Source organism: Epinephelus lanceolatus, chromosome 15, assembly GCF_041903045.1.
Source record: "Epinephelus lanceolatus isolate andai-2023 chromosome 15, ASM4190304v1, whole genome shotgun sequence".
NCBI classification, from domain to species: domain Eukaryota; kingdom Metazoa; phylum Chordata; class Actinopteri; order Perciformes; family Serranidae; genus Epinephelus; species Epinephelus lanceolatus.
In genome coordinates, this window is record NC_135748.1 from 22,393,367 (window position 1) to 22,409,136 (window position 15,770).

Below are 15,770 nucleotides of genomic sequence, written 5' to 3' on the forward strand. Positions count from 1 at the left end.
GAGTACGGGGAAATTACAGGCTTGAAGGATGAAATTAAATTTAAATTACATCTCTGATAGCACAACAGTCCCCTAGGTAAAATGAAAATGAATTCCATTTTCTACTTATGTTTAAGGCATTAAAGGATAACTTCGGTATTTTTCAACCTGGGCCCTATTTCCCCATGTGTATGTGTGCGTATGATTCATAGGTACAATTTGTTTTAAAATTGGTTCAGTATTGAGGGACGTGAATGCAGCCGGCAGCCGCGAGGTAGATATGGGGGCAAATGCGTCCCGTATAAGTTTGCGCATTGAAAGTGCTTTTTTCGCTACTGACTGGTTCAGATCGCCAGTGCTAACTCTGTAAATAGCATACTAAGCGTTTCCCTGACCGGCTGTGTGTGACGTCATCTCGCGAGAGCTTTGCTTGTTGCCGGAAGAAAACAGAGGAGCCATACTGAGCGCCGCTCAGAGTGGCGCTGGTTGTCCTGGAGTACAGTTGAAGGTTTTACTGCATCGATTGAACACAATGGTTCGTATTTTTGCTTACCCGAATTGCAAGAACAGGATGTCGTGCAACACCCCGTACAGCTTTCATAGGCTGCCTTTGTCGGACGGTGAGATGCTGAAGTTGTGGCTAGTTGTGCTACAAATGGATGCTAACACTCCTGTCCAGACACTGCGCCTGGCAGACCATCGGGTCTGCAGTGCTCACTTCTCCCAAGATGACTACTGCCAGCCGAAGAAGAGAAGACATCCAATCCCGAAACACCTCTTCCTCAAGAAAACGGCTGTCCCACAAGTAGAGAGAGCTACAGACACAGTGGAGGTAAGGTTATATAAACAATGTTCGAAACGCTTAGTATGCTATTTACAGAGATAGCACCGGTGATCTGAACTGGTCAGTGGCGAAAAAAAGCACTTTTAATGCGCAAACATATATGGGACGCATTTGCCCCCATATCTCGTATTGTGGCCCATATCTACCTCGCGGCTGCCGGCTGCATCCGCCTCCCTCAATACTGAACCAATTTTAAAACGAGTTGTACCTATGAATCATATGCACACATACACATGGGGCCCAGGCTGAAAAATACCGAAGTTATCCTTTAACAGCTCGGAGCTGGTAGGACATCATACTTCTGCAAGCTTAATTATGTGAAACCTGTTATGCTAACAAACTTTTATGCATTTTAAACCACAGTCAGAGACGTTACTCAGGAATAACCAACAGAGATTGATCACAGCAAAATCAAAACTGCCTCAGAGCAAAACTTCCTAAATGATTTCTGTTCGGACTTTTAAATGTCTAAAAAAACAAAACATCCACAAAGACATTGACCTAAAAGTGTTTATTAGGTCGGCTCTAATCAGCCTGGACCCAGTCCTCTTTGGCCCAATCAGGTAATTGTGTGGAATATTCAAAATCAGGTCCTTTGTAGCGTAAAGCGTGGAGATACATGATGAGCTCCTTCTCTGTGGGATCTGGTCGTACCACCTTACATTCACTGCACAGGTGATCTCTTGTCTCTGGAGAGGTTGTTTCCTCTGTTTCTTTCCCACTAGATTTTGTAGGTTGAGATGTGAGTGAGGCACTGTTACTGTTCGGGTCTGTGCAGCCCTGACTCACTGTCTCACTGCTTGTGCTACAGCCTGTCTGCACCTGTGTGTCAATCTGATGGCTGTCTCCACTTTCCTTAGTCTCACAGGTGCCATCTAGTGTTTCTACTTTCTCAGATGTCTTGTGTTTCTCTGCCTCTGGTTCAATCCCAATCCCGTCGTCTGGAATATCCAACAGATGAAGACTTTCCTGAGAGCGATGTTCCTCTACTAGAGCCTGCAGCAGCTCCTCAATACTCTTTTCCACCAGCCCACCCTTCCCCCTGTGAGGACCCCAGGCTGAGGCCCCATAGATGGGATCATTGAGTATGGGGAAGCCCAGGTACTGGAGGTGGACCCTGATCTGGTGTGTGCGGCCGGTGAGGGGTAAACAGCGGACCACGCTGGTTTTCCCGTTAAAGCTGAGCCTCTGGAAAACAGTCCTGCACTCCTTTCCCTTTGGGTCGACTCGGCAGAGGCCGACCTTAAAGGAGACGACCAGGATGGGCTCCTCGCAGATCAGCTCCCCCTCTGGAAACTCTCCCTCCACTCTGCACACATACTCTTTTTCAACCTGTGAGGAAGCACAAATGTAAAGGACATTTTTTAGAACTGTATGGAAAATGCAATTCTGATGCATTAAAGTGAAAACAGACATCGTCCTCTCAGAGTCTTGCGACGGAGCTCTTTGTATTTTGATGGGCAGAGTTTCCGCACCTACTTTGAATATTTCCCCCATCCACTATTTCCACTGCTTGGAATAGTAACTACAAAGAACTTACATTGATACTGTAGCTGAGGGTTATGAGTTGTGTCTATACTTAAGAAGGTTATTAAAAAAATCAGACAGAGGCTCTGTAGTCTGAACCAGGCACAACATTTAGCTCCAAATCCACAAAACCAGCCTGAAAATGAAGGAAACGATTGCATTAGAGTCAATGGAGCACAGCTGTAATGACATACCTGTCTGTCTCTCACCAACTGGTCCAGTTTCTTCGACGTCTCCAGCGTCCTGGCGAACAGCAGCACTCCAGAGGTGAGTCTGTCCAGTCTGTGGACTGTGTGCAGCTCAGAGATGCCCCGCTCTTTACCCAGGATAAAAATCACAGTGTTGTGGCGGAAACGACCACAGGGGTGGACAGGGATGGAGGCAGGTTTGTCGACCACAACCACTTCACCGTCATCCACCAGAACCTCCAGGGGCTTGCTGACTACAGGGGGCTCATGGCGGTGCACTGTGTTCCTCATGAGGTCATTATTCTGTGGATGGTAAGGGAAGAAGAATAGTTACTTATCACTTCCTGTCGCACCTGGAACCAAACAGCACTCAGTATCAGGTGACTGTTTCTCTAACATGCGTTTAATCCATCGGTTTTAGCATTTGGTTGGGTTACATCTTTAATGAGAGGAATGGCTGTTGAGCTTCTGGCTGTACTTCTGCCATGTGACAAAAGTATTCTGTATTTACAAGAAAAGCTAGAGACATATTTACAGGTCATGTAAAAGAAAATCAATCATTAACCAGCAAACATACTTATATCACTATATAGGTCCCAGTTTTATTAGATTAAACTTGAACTGATTTTAATTTAATCCTGAGTTATAGTGTCGTTAAAGGTCCAGTGTGTAGGACTTAGAGAGATATATTAGTAGAAGTGGAATATAATAAGGATATTTTCTTTGGTGTAAAACCACCAGAAAATAACAATCATAGGGAGCTATGTAGGGAGCAGGACCTCATCCAAGGAGTCCACCGCGTTATGTAGAATTGTACCTCTGCGTTGAATCGACACCGTAACTATGGCGTAGGCTCCATGTCCACGTAGAGCCTATGCTGTAACCTAAGCCATATGTGTTACCTTTGTTAAATGTTGCTGTTGTCCCTGGCTTCATATGAGTAGAGGAAAAGTCCACTGGCTGCTAGGCTAATTTATACAATGTAAAATGCCATAGGCTTGTGCTAAAAACATTAGCATGTTGTATTTGTGGGGAAAATGTGTCCAGATAAAGACAAGTGTTTGTCTGTGAATGCTGCAAGTTATAGTGAAGCTGATTTGTGTAGTTGTGTTTGAAATTGTCTCTATTAAGCCATGTTTAATGTGTGTATGGGTCAGCTAAACTTTAAAGCACTGCACAGAAACCTACGCCGCCGACTAGTGTTTTGGAGGTGTAACTGCAGAGTGACACAGACACACCACCACACAGGTATAAATGTTCTCTACGGCGTATGCCATGTGCATAGGCCAGTGTCAGAAATTAGTAAGGGCCACGGGCCATTTGGCCCGCAATTTATCCAAGAATGCTCCCAAAAGCCATGTTCCGGGGGCCAAAATTGCCCCCAGGTTTTCGAAACAACTATATGTATTTATATTTTTAACAGTATCACCATCTGACATTAAAGTATATAATATAAAGTGTATATTTTGTTAATTTCATACCCTGGCATAGGCTACTACATAGGGTCTGCCGCATGAGTATGTTCTATGGTATAAAGGTTGCTTTACACCGTCATATTTCTATAGTAGCCCTGAATGGACAAACCAAACACTGGTTCTAGATAGGGCTATTTCCATATTTGTGTCAGCCACTCCATGATGAGCAGCATCTAAAAAACAATGATTTGGCCCACGGAACCGCTTTATTTCGTTTTTTCACTGGTTTTAAGCAGAGGAAGAGACCTCTGCAGACTATTTGGCTCACAGTAAAAACTTCCTTAGCATCTGTATAAAGATAAAAAGGGAGTACACATGAAGTTATCAGAGAAAAAGGTGAGCACACATAAGCAGGTGCTGTGCTAGCGGCCGAACAATGTCGGGGAAACACTGATTTGGAAAGTGAAACTGCTTTATACAGTGTTTTCTCAGTTTAAATCACCAGGTCGGTTTGTTGTAGAGAGGAGGAGACCTCTGTGGATAATTTGGCTTACAGTAAAAACCTCCTGAACAATGAACACTTCATCAATTCTAACCTGGAGAAGTTTCAGCTGGTTGCAATGTTCAGTCCTCACCACTAGATGCCACTAAATCCCCCTAAATCTTACAAACTGGGCCTTTAAACTTCAACTGATTTGAATTTGAACCTGAATTATTCTCATTACACCATGCTAATCATAGTGATAACACAGGGTATGTCAGACATAAACCATATGAACTGGTGACACTGACCCTGAGCACCACAGACAGGTCCTCCACAGGAGTATCGTTCAGCCGGATACGACCCTCTTTGGCAGCCTTCTGGTAATACTCAATGGACTCCGCTCTGAACTCACTCTTGAACACCTCCAGGAGGCTCTTCCCAATCCACCGACCTTTGCAGTACGTTTTAAAGTCAAAGTAATACGGACACACTTTGCGCAGGCCGCCTTCAAAGTAGTAGGAGGTCTCGTTGAAGTGCTCCTGGCTGAAGCTGACACCAGGGTTCCTCTTCTGCGGAGGGGGGACGTATCTCTCACCGGGACGGAACTTCTTCCCTCCCGCTCCTCTCCGCCTCTTGCCTCGGCCACTTGACTCAGGTTCGTCGCTTTTTCGTTTGCCACTTTCTGCCGTCACCTTGGTTGTAGTTTTCTCCTCTAACACCTCCGCCGGTGTGTCGGCGGCGACAGCTGCCTGCTGCATCATGAAGCTGCTCTGTTGAAACCACGGAGAATAAAAAGGACGATTTAAAATAGAATTAGCGTTAATGAAAGAAACACAATGGTGCTGTGTTTTATTAATTACACGACTACTAACTCCCGTTTGACCCAGAAAGAGGAATAACAGTGCATTACATTTTCTAAAATCTCTAACGGACGACCTCACGTGCATTGCTCTTGGACGAGGGGTCCTTCTCGTCACATGCGCATAATGATGACGTAAACATGCAGTCCAAATGAGCCCAATTTGTAGTTCGAACTGCTTAACCCTGCTGTTTCTTCTTCTTTTTCTTTGTACTCAAGGGCAAATCACCTTTTTACTGAGGCATTATCGCCACCAACTGTTCATAATGAGTATTTACATTAATTGATGATTATTTTCTAGAGTAACAAACTAACATGAGGTTGTAGTCATAATCCTAATTTGATTCATGTTTTGAAATGTTTGTTTTTATGTGAGAAGTGTGTGGAATTTCCTGGAAAAATTAATAAAATTATGTGTGATAAGTGTCTTGAAAGATAATAAAGTAAGGTAATACAGAGGGTAAAATGGGATTATTTTATTATTAATCTGTAAAAACTATTTTTAAAAGATAACTGTAATGTTTTGCTTCCCCAGTATTTTACACCTAAGTTATTGAAAAAAATAATGAGGATATTTTCTTCTGCAAACAATGACATTTTTTTGGATTTTTTTTTCTTTTTAAATTCAGACATTTTCTACATATTTTTGTAGCATTTTAAAAAAAATATTTTTATTACTTTTTCTTACTCTAATTTGTTTCTTGATCCCATTTTTAAAAGATAACTTTAATGTTGTTTTGCTTTCATTTATTCAAAGTCATTGAAAAAAAGGTTATTTTCTGCTGCATACAAGACATTTTTTTCTTTTTAAATTCAGATATATTTTAAGTATTTTTTCAAATTTTTATTACAGTTTTTTATTCTAAATTTATGTTCTTTATCCTCCTCATTTTTAATTTCATTTTCTCCTAATATGTCAATGCATTACCCTGTCTCTGAGGCTGGGCTCAGCCTTAGAGACAGGGTAAGGAGTTCGGACATCTGGAGGGAGCTCTGAGTAGAGCCGCTGCTCCTTCGCGTCAAAAGGGGTCAGCTGAGGTGGTTCAGGCATCTGATCAGGATGCCTCCTTGGTGCCTCCCACTGGAGGTGTTCCAGGCACGTTCCACTGGTAGGAGCCCTGGGGCAGACCCAGAACATGCTGGAGGGATACATATCTCATCTAGCCTGGGAACGCCTCAGTGTCCCTCAGGAGGAGCTGGAAAGCATCACTGGGGGGAGAGACGTCTGGAATGCTCTGCTCGGCCTGCTTCCCCCGCGACCCGGCTTTGGATAAGTGGACAAAAATGGATGGATGGATGGATGGATGGCAATGCACTGATACACCAGAGCAAATTCCTTGTATGTGAAAACCTACTTAGCAAATAAACTGGATTCTGATTTTTGTGATTAACTGTAGAACATTATTAAATTCCTGTGTCCTACTGTTGTTCTAAATATTAAACATTCCTTCCTTGTCTTTCCTGTTGCTCTCTCTGACCCTGATGTATTAATTTTCAGTAGGAAAATGAAAACAATTAAGTGTAAATTTAGTGGGTTTTATTAATAAATCGTATAAGTGTACACATAATTCAATAGTTGTTTAGTTCCAAAAAAATTAAGTGCTTCAATTAATCAGTTTTTGGCACACTGCCCCCTCTACTCTACAGACACAAATGTCAACAGCACATATCCTAAACACACAATAAATGAAACCATCAAGAAGGAGTTCTTACCACAAAATATATATTACTTTGTTAATTTACTAAATGTTCACTTCGCTCCCTCGGCTTGTATTTGGGTTTCTCTTTATGTGTTACTGCATCCATAGTCAAAGCGTTCACATAAGATTACACACAAAATCACAAATGTACCGCTCATCTGAACGTCCCACAAGCATCCAAAGAACACATACTGTAGCTCCTTCAGCTGTAGTTGCATTATTCTCATAGCTGAACTGACTTCTGCATAATTACTGCAAATCACTTCGATCTCAGACAACCTTTCTTCATCATCCACCACATTCTTATCGCTCTCTAACTGACTCAGAGGATTCTGGGAGTAAGGTCATCAGTCCAGCCGTCACTCACTCTTTTTATCACTCTTGGAAGACAATCCAGTCGGGCAAACAGAGCGAGATCCTTCTTGTACGTTGCTAGGTGACCACTCAGTGGGGCAGGTGGCCGTTAAGACCGGAGCTCAGTGAAACCACGAGGAGTGCTATGGGGCCCCAGAGATGCAGCACCAACGCCACCTCCTGCGGGGGCAACCACACTGCAGTCAGAGCTCACCTCTGGGGAGAGAAGGAAGGATAGCATGGAAATCATCAGGGACAAGCTACAGGATGGAGGTGGATGTGAGTCATGATGCAGAGAACACTACAGAGCACAGGGGCATCTGATGGAGTGATTTTTCCTTCACTGATTTTGGTTTAAATATGAAAAGTTAAGGAGTGTTTTCGTGCAATACCCAGGCCACTGACGCCTCTTGTCAGTCAGGGGGACGTAAACCACTCCCATCAAAGCTTTCTTGAGAAAGGTCCCGTCGCTCTGCCGATCGTACTGCTCCAGGACCTGACTGCCTCCGTCAGGGCCGACTGGGAGAACCAACCGCCCACCAGGCTTCAGCTGCTCCAAGAGCTGTAACAGAGAGAGGGCAGAAAACAGAAATATCACGAGGCAAATTCAGCACAGCATCGTCATAGTTAACTAAAACTAAACTGAAATCTAAATTCTCCAACTCTGGAGTCTGACTGAAACTAAACTCAATTTAAAAAAAAAATAAAATAAAATAAAAATGAAAACTAATAAAAAATATAAAACTATAATAACTCTGGAGACACTTCTGTCCTCTGCATATCAAAGTTCCTTCACAGAAAATAATTTTAAGAGACCACTGACCACTTGTAGACTTTAGATGCGACTGAATAAGTGCATCATTTCTCTTATCCTATTTTCAAACAGTAAAAGCAAACGTGTCCTTACAGCCTTAGGAACCGTAGGTGCAGCTGCACCAACATGAATGGCATCATAGGGCCCTCCGTCTGGGTAGCCGAGCCTTCCATCTCCCACTGTGGACATATGCATGTGTGACTTTTATATACTTTTGTAGCTGTGCAACATCAAAATTTGATAGATGCATGACTTAGACATCTCCTGACTCACCTACAAGTTTGATGCGTCCAGAGTTGAGCAGCTCTGCGTCGTCAGCTTTCACGTTTTTTATTGACATCTGAACCAGCTCATCGATGTGTTCAATGCCAACCACTCTTCCACTGGGTCCTGTCTATCAACAACAGAATAATGCAGCTACTGCACTCACTCGTTTACTGTATGTTACACCAACTGGTAGGAAACGTGCAGCGTTTATACAAAGCTTACCATCCTTGCAAAACAAGCAGTGAGATATCCACTTCCTGAACCCACATCCAGTGCCGATGCCCCTTCAGTTAGTTTGTCACTTAACAGCTCCAAAGCATGAGCATGCTGTCAAAGCAGACCCACAGAGAAAACACACAAACATGTACATGTATAGCAGTGAATTATGATTCATCTTAAGACATCTGCTCACATCTCAAAGCAGTTCAGTGTTGGTTACTCACCATGTGTGGTGCACTGATGGTCGCCATGTAGCCTGTGATAAGAAAAGGTCATAACACATCACAGCACACATCTGTGCTCATGAAACAACACAACAAACGATGCATTCACTCAAACGCCTGATAGCCTATTGATAGATCAGTGTGTGTGTGAGTGAGTGAATACCTATGGACTGAGGTGAGTCTGCATAAGGATTGTCTAGGGAGTAGATTCCTCTGTCTGTGGCCAGCATGGCATCAAACACTCGGTTGCTGCGGATCACACCATGATCTGGAGGAGAAAAGAGGAAGTAATGACACTGAGCTGGAGTGGAAAATGTGAGTGTGTACAGGATGAAGACTGTGATGTTGGAGCCAGTTTTCCCATTGATTTGTTTCCCCCTTACCTTTTGATATGATGGGAAACACTAATTAATACCGGCTTTTCAGATGAAAAAATGAGAATTCAAGCACTGTATTGGGCCATTATTTAAAGCTAGGTGGTATACGAGTCACATTTTGATAACTGTGTGGGACTGTGGCCACCATAACATCACGATATAGCATGCATGTGGTCTTTTCTTCATCTTCAAAACTTTACTTATTACAATTCAGTGATACAGTTTTCTGAACTTTGCAAGTGTAAACACCTTGAACCCTTTCCAACTGATGTTTAAAGGAGCAGTGTGTAATATTTTGGGCGATTTAGTGGCATCTAGTGGTGAGGACTGCAGATTGCAACCAGCTGAAACTTCCCCAGGTTGGAATTCCTTCAGCCTTCATAGTTAAGGAAGTTTTTACCAGAAGCTGAATTATCAGCAGAGGTCTCTTCCTCTCTGAAACAAATGGACTCTGGTTTAAACTGGTAAAAATCTGTGTTTCTCTAATGCTGTTTGGCACGTCAGAGATGGGCCGCTAATCTGTTCTCACCTGTTGTCTCTGATAACTTAAGTTACAGACGTTCAGGAGGTTTTTACCAGGAGCCAAACCCAGGGGTCTCATTTATAAACATTATATACGCACAAAATGAGGCCTGAAAGAGACGTACGCCACTTCCCACGGAAAAGTTGTGATCTATAAAAACAGACTTGATGGGGAAAACTTTGACCAAGGCTTACGAACATTTTGGAGACGTGAAATTGGCGACGCAGACGGTGAGGTGGAAGCCTGATTGTAGAAATTGCCGAAAATTTGTTGGTGCATGCCATTTTAGGCTTTTGTTGGTACGTACATTTTAAGTATAGTAGTTTCTCTTTTTTTTTCCTTTTTAGCTTTAAAGCTAGGTAAAATTAATAATGACTGTCATTATCTGCTTAGCTATTGTCCACATTGCAAATTCCTAGTTTATTTTAAATACAGTATAAAGGCACCAGCTGTCACACTGAAAATATGTTTACAATGTGGACCTTGAGGTTTAAAGTCAAAGATCCTATAATGTCAGAGCTTAGGTCCCTTGTCATAAGCCCATTACCCCTCAGCCTGCTGATGAGCTCTGGATGTGTTCTGCCGCTGGATATCCACGCCATGGTCCGGGACAGGATGACACCCATCGGGACTGCCACTACTGCCAAGCGCAACGCTCCGTGCATGTCCTACACTGGATCTCCCTGCAGTGACATGAACATCAGCGCTTGCAAACCTGAATACATGACACACACGTAACTGTGACGTATATTCAATAGCCAGTGTTCGCAGGTTTGTGAATCATTACAATTATTCACATTTAAGTGCACTTGACAGTTAGCCAGCGAGCTGACCCAGCTTCATACATAACCGCGATAACAAGTTAAGCATTATAAACACACAATACCACTGTACAGCTGTCAGTGTTAATGTCAGCTCCTCAAATATGCAGCACTCTCTAATAAAATAATCCCACAGAGGTCAGCAGGGATTGTTTACCTTTTGATAGTTCGCCTCCGTTTCCTCCAGCTGAAACTAACTTCCTGACTCCTTCCTGAACGCAATAGCGTCTGACCAATAAGACGCGGCGTTGCCAACATGAGCCACAGACATCCAATCACAACTCAGAACAGTTTGATGGGCAGTTACAACGTCCAGTCATATAACACTAAATACGGAAGTGGGCTATCGCTTATTAAAGATTGTGGATCATGGACACAGTTAGCTAGCGAGGCTAATCTTTAATCTTTATTCATGCAGCAGCGGAAATAGAGGTTATTCTACTGAGATTTTCACACAGGTAAGACATGTTTGTGATTTATTATGGTGTCAACCAGTTTGAAGAACAGCATAAAAATGTCAAAACAGTAGAGTGATAGCAATTTAGCTCAGTATGTTGATGTAAAATAAAGCTTACTACGCTTAGTACTTTGGAATCTGCGTAGTTGTCCTTCCTGTCTTTTATCTATGTGTCTCGCGAACTTACTTTAATGTTGCTGAAACAACAAGGCCATAAGCAGCACTGGGCTAACGCTAACTAATGCTGACTTCTGATCTAACTCAGTCACTACACCAGGATGATTGACGACTTCGAGAGCCGGGAGGTCCGGTCCAGCGGGGAGCTGTGGACCGAAATCTGCTCCAGTCTGCCGGGGACACAAGCTGAGGCAACCCCGGAGATCAACTCCGAGTTCAAAGACTCATTCCAGCCAGCAGCACCAGTCCCAGTCCCAGTGCAGGTCAATGGACAGTCAAATGGGACAAATAACAGTTCTTCCAGCGCCAAATGGGAACCCATGGAGGACTCTGAGATCTACATAGCCAGTTTAGGTACCTGCATCCTTCCTGCTTCCATGGCTGCAGGCCCCATGTCACCTTATCCTCCCTCCACCCTAATATAGCACCCATATAACATCAATCAAACTGTATGGGAGATTGTAGGAATGATAGGGTGTCGGAGTCCTGAGGGTATTTATTTTACTATCTTCTAACATCTTATAGACTAAATTCTTAATCAATTAAGTCTTCAGAATAATCAATAATAACCCTTTAACCCTATACTAATTAACTAATGGACTGTTTATGAGGAGACAGGAAACAAAACCATATAACACTGTGATGTAGGGCTACACCTAAGAGTTATTTTTATTGTTGATTAATCTGTTGATTGAATGAATTGATTAGTTGTTTGGTCTATAAAATGTTAGAAAATGGTAAAAAAAAAATGTCCATCAGTGTTTGTCAAGCTCAAGATGACGTCCCCAGATGTCTTTTTCCCCCCACAGCTCAAAGATATTCAGTTTAGTGGCATAGAAGAGTAAAAAAAAAAACAGTAAATATTCGCAGTTAAGAAGCTGAAAGCAAAAACTTTTGACTTCTTTTTCTTAAATAATTTATCACCCCTCACCCTCTATTCATCAATGTCAAAAAAATGTTTTAAGATGTGAAATACAATTTTTTTTTTTTTTTTTTTTTTTTGTCTACATTTTGGTGCAGAGAACCGCCTGAAGAAATTAAAGGGCCAATCAAGTGATGTGACCTCCAGGGACATGTTGCGCTCCTTGTCTCAAGCTAAGAAAGAGTGTTGGGATAGATTTCTGCACGACGCTCAGACCTCAGAGCTCTTCCAAGGAGGTGACATGGATGAGAGGTAGGATGGGAGGGATGGATTGTGCTGTTTTACACACACACACACACACACATACACACACACACACACAAACAAACATAATTCTGCCAGGACACAAACAGTAGGTAAAGGGTTGTCCTGCCAGATCCTGGTCTGCCAACAAATGCTTCATTTACTCTAAGCCCAGGAGTCTCATTTATGAATATTGTGTACGCACAAAACAAGGCCTGAAAGAGACGTACACCACTTCCCACGCAAAAGTTGTGATCTATAAAAACAGACTTGATGGGAGAAATTTTGACCCATACTTATGAACATTTTGGAGAAGGGAAATTGCACTATGCTTTAAATGTAGCAGTTTGTGTAATTTACTTTTTTTTTGACAGAATTACCTAACATTTTGTGCAGGAAGAAAAATGCAGGTCTCCCAGAGCTCAAGACCTCATCTCACCTTAATACCTTATGACTTCTCATGTTCCTTCCTTCCCTAGTGCTCTTGAACACTTCAAGAGGTGGCTGATTCCTGAGAAGGTGGCCATCAGTGCAGAAGAGCTGGAATATCTCCTGAGGCCGTCACAGACGAACGAAACAGCTGAACCTAACCAAACACAGAGCGAGGAGAACTCAGAGGGAGAGAGACCTAATTCCGAAGAAGATGACGCCCACAGCCCGGAGAAATGAGTGCATTAAAAAAGTAACACTGACGAAAGAACTAATTTGCCGTGCAGTCAATAAGGGTGACTTGTTACCCCCCATGCTCATTTTGAGCTGTTATGTCATAGCAGTGTTTTGGCTGGAGCTTTTGTTAACAGCCAGTCAAAGAAGCAATTACAGCCTGCCATCATTCTCTGTATCCCCAGCAACTGAGTGTTGAGTACCTTTGCAGTTCTTGTTATCCATCCCTCCAGCCCCATCACACCAGGAAAATATATCATAAAGAACTTGTAATTAGACTTGTTTGTTTTGTAGCGGAAAAATTGGCATCTAGTCTGTAGTGACTCCCATTATATCTGTTACAAGAATGGCTCTCGACTTTGAATACAAGCTGTAATGATGGACCACATGCAGCATCATGTTGTAAATGAGACTATTATGACATCTTGCAGACATTATTTTTCTGTTTTTCAAAAAAAATGTGACATCTAGAGTAGAAGTGCTTTGTGATATATTCCTGGAAATACTGTAACATATTGTGTAACATCATTATTTTTGCCATGTTGGTTTTACAAATGAAGTTTTACCCATGTTTCAATAAAAACACGTAGAATTAATTCTGTTCATTTGTCTGCAGTCCAGCTGAGGCAAGATTGCTATTATATTTAGATATGTGGCTGAGGTGTAATTAAATCTTAGAATAGACTCAGGCACTCTTGTGCGTGTGTGCGTGCTCATGTTCTTCTGTCTTTGAAGCAACAAATATGAGATTCAGACTTTGTGAATGAGGATAAATTTGCAAAGCCATGTTAGACGTTATCTGTTTTCCGTAAACATCGGTGTTGGGGATAAGTTGCAATGTATAAGGAATAGGGAATACATTATGTGATTGAGGGTCATTACAAATATAGATGTACAAATGTGTGCGTATTTGTCCACTATGGCCATTTGCATTTTGGTTTCAGCTCTGCGACCTCACTGCTAGATGCCACTAAACCCTACACATTAGATGCTAAATAAATGAGTTGTGATTAAAAAAAATACAATGCAAATTATTTATGCTATGTAGTTTAAAGTATCACTTTGTTCCCTGACATGAGTTAACCATTCATGAAAAATGAACAAAGGTCTGTTAAGACCATTTATTGTCATTTTTACAATTAAGTGGATTAAGGGCAGAGATTGTCAGCTGAACGCAAAAAACAACATAAGCATCCTAATCAATTTTTATTTTTTATTTTTTTTGCTAAGAATTTGTGAGTGCATTTAGAGTAGAAATCCATCATTAAAATATTTTTTGTGTTTGGAAAATAATTGGTTCTACGTATATGGGTCAGAGTGAGCTTTTATATCTACATATAGAGCAGGTCCTCTCCTTTCTCAAACCATCACCTACACCCCCTCCCTATCATTCACGTGGAGGGTCTGCCACACCGAGTGCCCCTCTACACTAACTAGTGGGGAGTGGAGTGAGTTATAAAACCCTCCGACAGCAAGCCTGCACCAATACTGATTTACTGACCATGTGCAACACCGCATTGTGTTCATCATGGATGACACTCTGTACAAATAAAGTACCATGACCACCCTAACAAACATAAACTGCTCAAACTAAGACAGACATTTATAGGCCTCTGAATCTTAAATATTAATCCTAATCTTATATCCTCCTCCGGTCTCTAGAAAAGTCACGTTCATTTGATTGTAGTGCTATATATTTACAATAACTGTGGCAAAAACCAAGCAGCTTCTTAACATCAGAGTGAAAATACAAAAAGTAAGTTTCATTTATATCTATTTATATCTGTTTGTATCGATATCTGTATTATCTATTTTAATAACACAATATACAAAAATTGAGGTAAACAATAGCAGCACATACAGATTAAAGATAAGTGCTACAAACACATATGAAAAACAAAAAATTGAATTAAGCTCTATTTTTCTTCATGGTTACAAAAAATTAGGACAGTTCCTCTTTATGCCACAGAGAGGGTTTATCCATGTGTTTTTCCCCTACACCTATCCCTTCAGCTGTGAAGGTGACTACAAACACAGTGACACTCTGACACACAGACAAAGTGGGAGTGAGTAGGGTTTTGGAAAGGCCGGCCTACTGCTGGCTCTAGAAAAGGCCATTTGTGTTTTTTGTTTCAGTTCTGCAACCTCACTTTTAGATGCCATTAAATCCTACACATTAGACCTTTAATAAATGAGGAAAAGTTCAATTTAATATCTACTAATTCCCCAAAAATTTGAAAACTGGTAATACGAGAACAGTTAAGTTTACCGTGATTTTACAATAACCTACAGTTCAGCTGCACCACAAACTAGATTGTCTAAAATGACCACAGAGTTGAATTAACAACTCTGTAACAGACTCAGCAAAGCTAAACGCTATAACCTTCACTTAGTCAGGATTTATCACAGTGCTGTTGCATTAATAGACTTTTAATGTTAGCTGGATTTATGTAATAAGTCGGCAACTGTGTGTTATTCTGAATAAAATCAATTCACCCTGGGAAAATTTTCTCAAACACTGTTCATCTGAATAATAGCAGCCGCAGCTCCAGTCTTTAATGAAGCTCAGTTTACGTTCAGTCAGAAAGACTTTCTTTATGCTGTATTCAGTCACTGTTCTCTCTCTATCCCACTCCCTCCACTTCCTCTTTACCACCTTCCTTGATTATATACAGGGTCAAATATGCAGCATAGTCAATATGTGGAACGTGTG

General features: G+C 41.7%; 3 protein-coding genes across 8 annotated transcripts; 1 reads left to right on the forward strand and 2 right to left on the reverse strand.

Annotated features, from left to right (window-relative positions):
* Positions 1 to 10: 10 nt before the first annotated feature.
* On the reverse strand, positions 11 to 6,567 carry rpusd2 (RNA pseudouridine synthase domain containing 2). Of its 2 annotated transcripts, XM_033642824.2 has the most exons (4): positions 5,348 to 6,567; positions 4,746 to 5,207; positions 2,545 to 2,841; positions 11 to 2,155 (listed from the first exon to the last, which is right to left on the reverse strand). In XM_033642824.2, the coding sequence occupies exons 2-4, from the start codon at positions 5,196 to 5,198 to the stop codon at positions 1,349 to 1,351; spliced, it is 1,557 nt and encodes a 518-aa protein (XP_033498715.2). In that variant the 5' UTR covers positions 5,199 to 5,207; positions 5,348 to 6,567; the 3' UTR covers positions 11 to 1,348. The 2 variants fall into 2 exon arrangements, with proteins under 2 accessions (XP_033498715.2, XP_033498714.2); XM_033642823.2 differs by having other exon boundaries at positions 4,746 to 6,566.
* A 251-nt stretch (positions 6,568 to 6,818) lies between these two features.
* On the reverse strand, positions 6,819 to 10,874 carry pcmtl (l-isoaspartyl protein carboxyl methyltransferase, like). Of its 5 annotated transcripts, none has more exons than XM_078175062.1 (9): positions 10,753 to 10,874; positions 10,322 to 10,457; positions 9,038 to 9,142; positions 8,875 to 8,906; positions 8,654 to 8,758; positions 8,438 to 8,558; positions 8,258 to 8,343; positions 7,743 to 7,912; positions 6,819 to 7,610 (listed from the first exon to the last, which is right to left on the reverse strand). In XM_078175062.1, the coding sequence occupies exons 2-9, from the start codon at positions 10,437 to 10,439 to the stop codon at positions 7,460 to 7,462; spliced, it is 888 nt and encodes a 295-aa protein (XP_078031188.1). In that variant the 5' UTR covers positions 10,440 to 10,457; positions 10,753 to 10,874; the 3' UTR covers positions 6,819 to 7,459. The 5 variants fall into 5 exon arrangements, with proteins under 5 accessions (XP_078031188.1, XP_033498716.1, XP_033498719.1 ...); XM_033642825.2 differs by having other exon boundaries at positions 6,819 to 7,530; positions 10,753 to 10,872; XM_033642828.2 differs by having other exon boundaries at positions 6,819 to 7,566; positions 10,753 to 10,869.
* Positions 10,875 to 10,917: 43 nt separating this feature from the next.
* On the forward strand, positions 10,918 to 13,653 carry ccdc32 (coiled-coil domain containing 32). Its single transcript, XM_033642830.2, has 4 exons — positions 10,918 to 11,053; positions 11,318 to 11,583; positions 12,250 to 12,403; positions 12,874 to 13,653. The coding sequence occupies exons 2-4, from the start codon at positions 11,331 to 11,333 to the stop codon at positions 13,061 to 13,063; spliced, it is 597 nt and encodes a 198-aa protein (XP_033498721.1). The 5' UTR covers positions 10,918 to 11,053; positions 11,318 to 11,330; the 3' UTR covers positions 13,064 to 13,653.
* Positions 13,654 to 15,770: the final 2,117 nt, after the last annotated feature.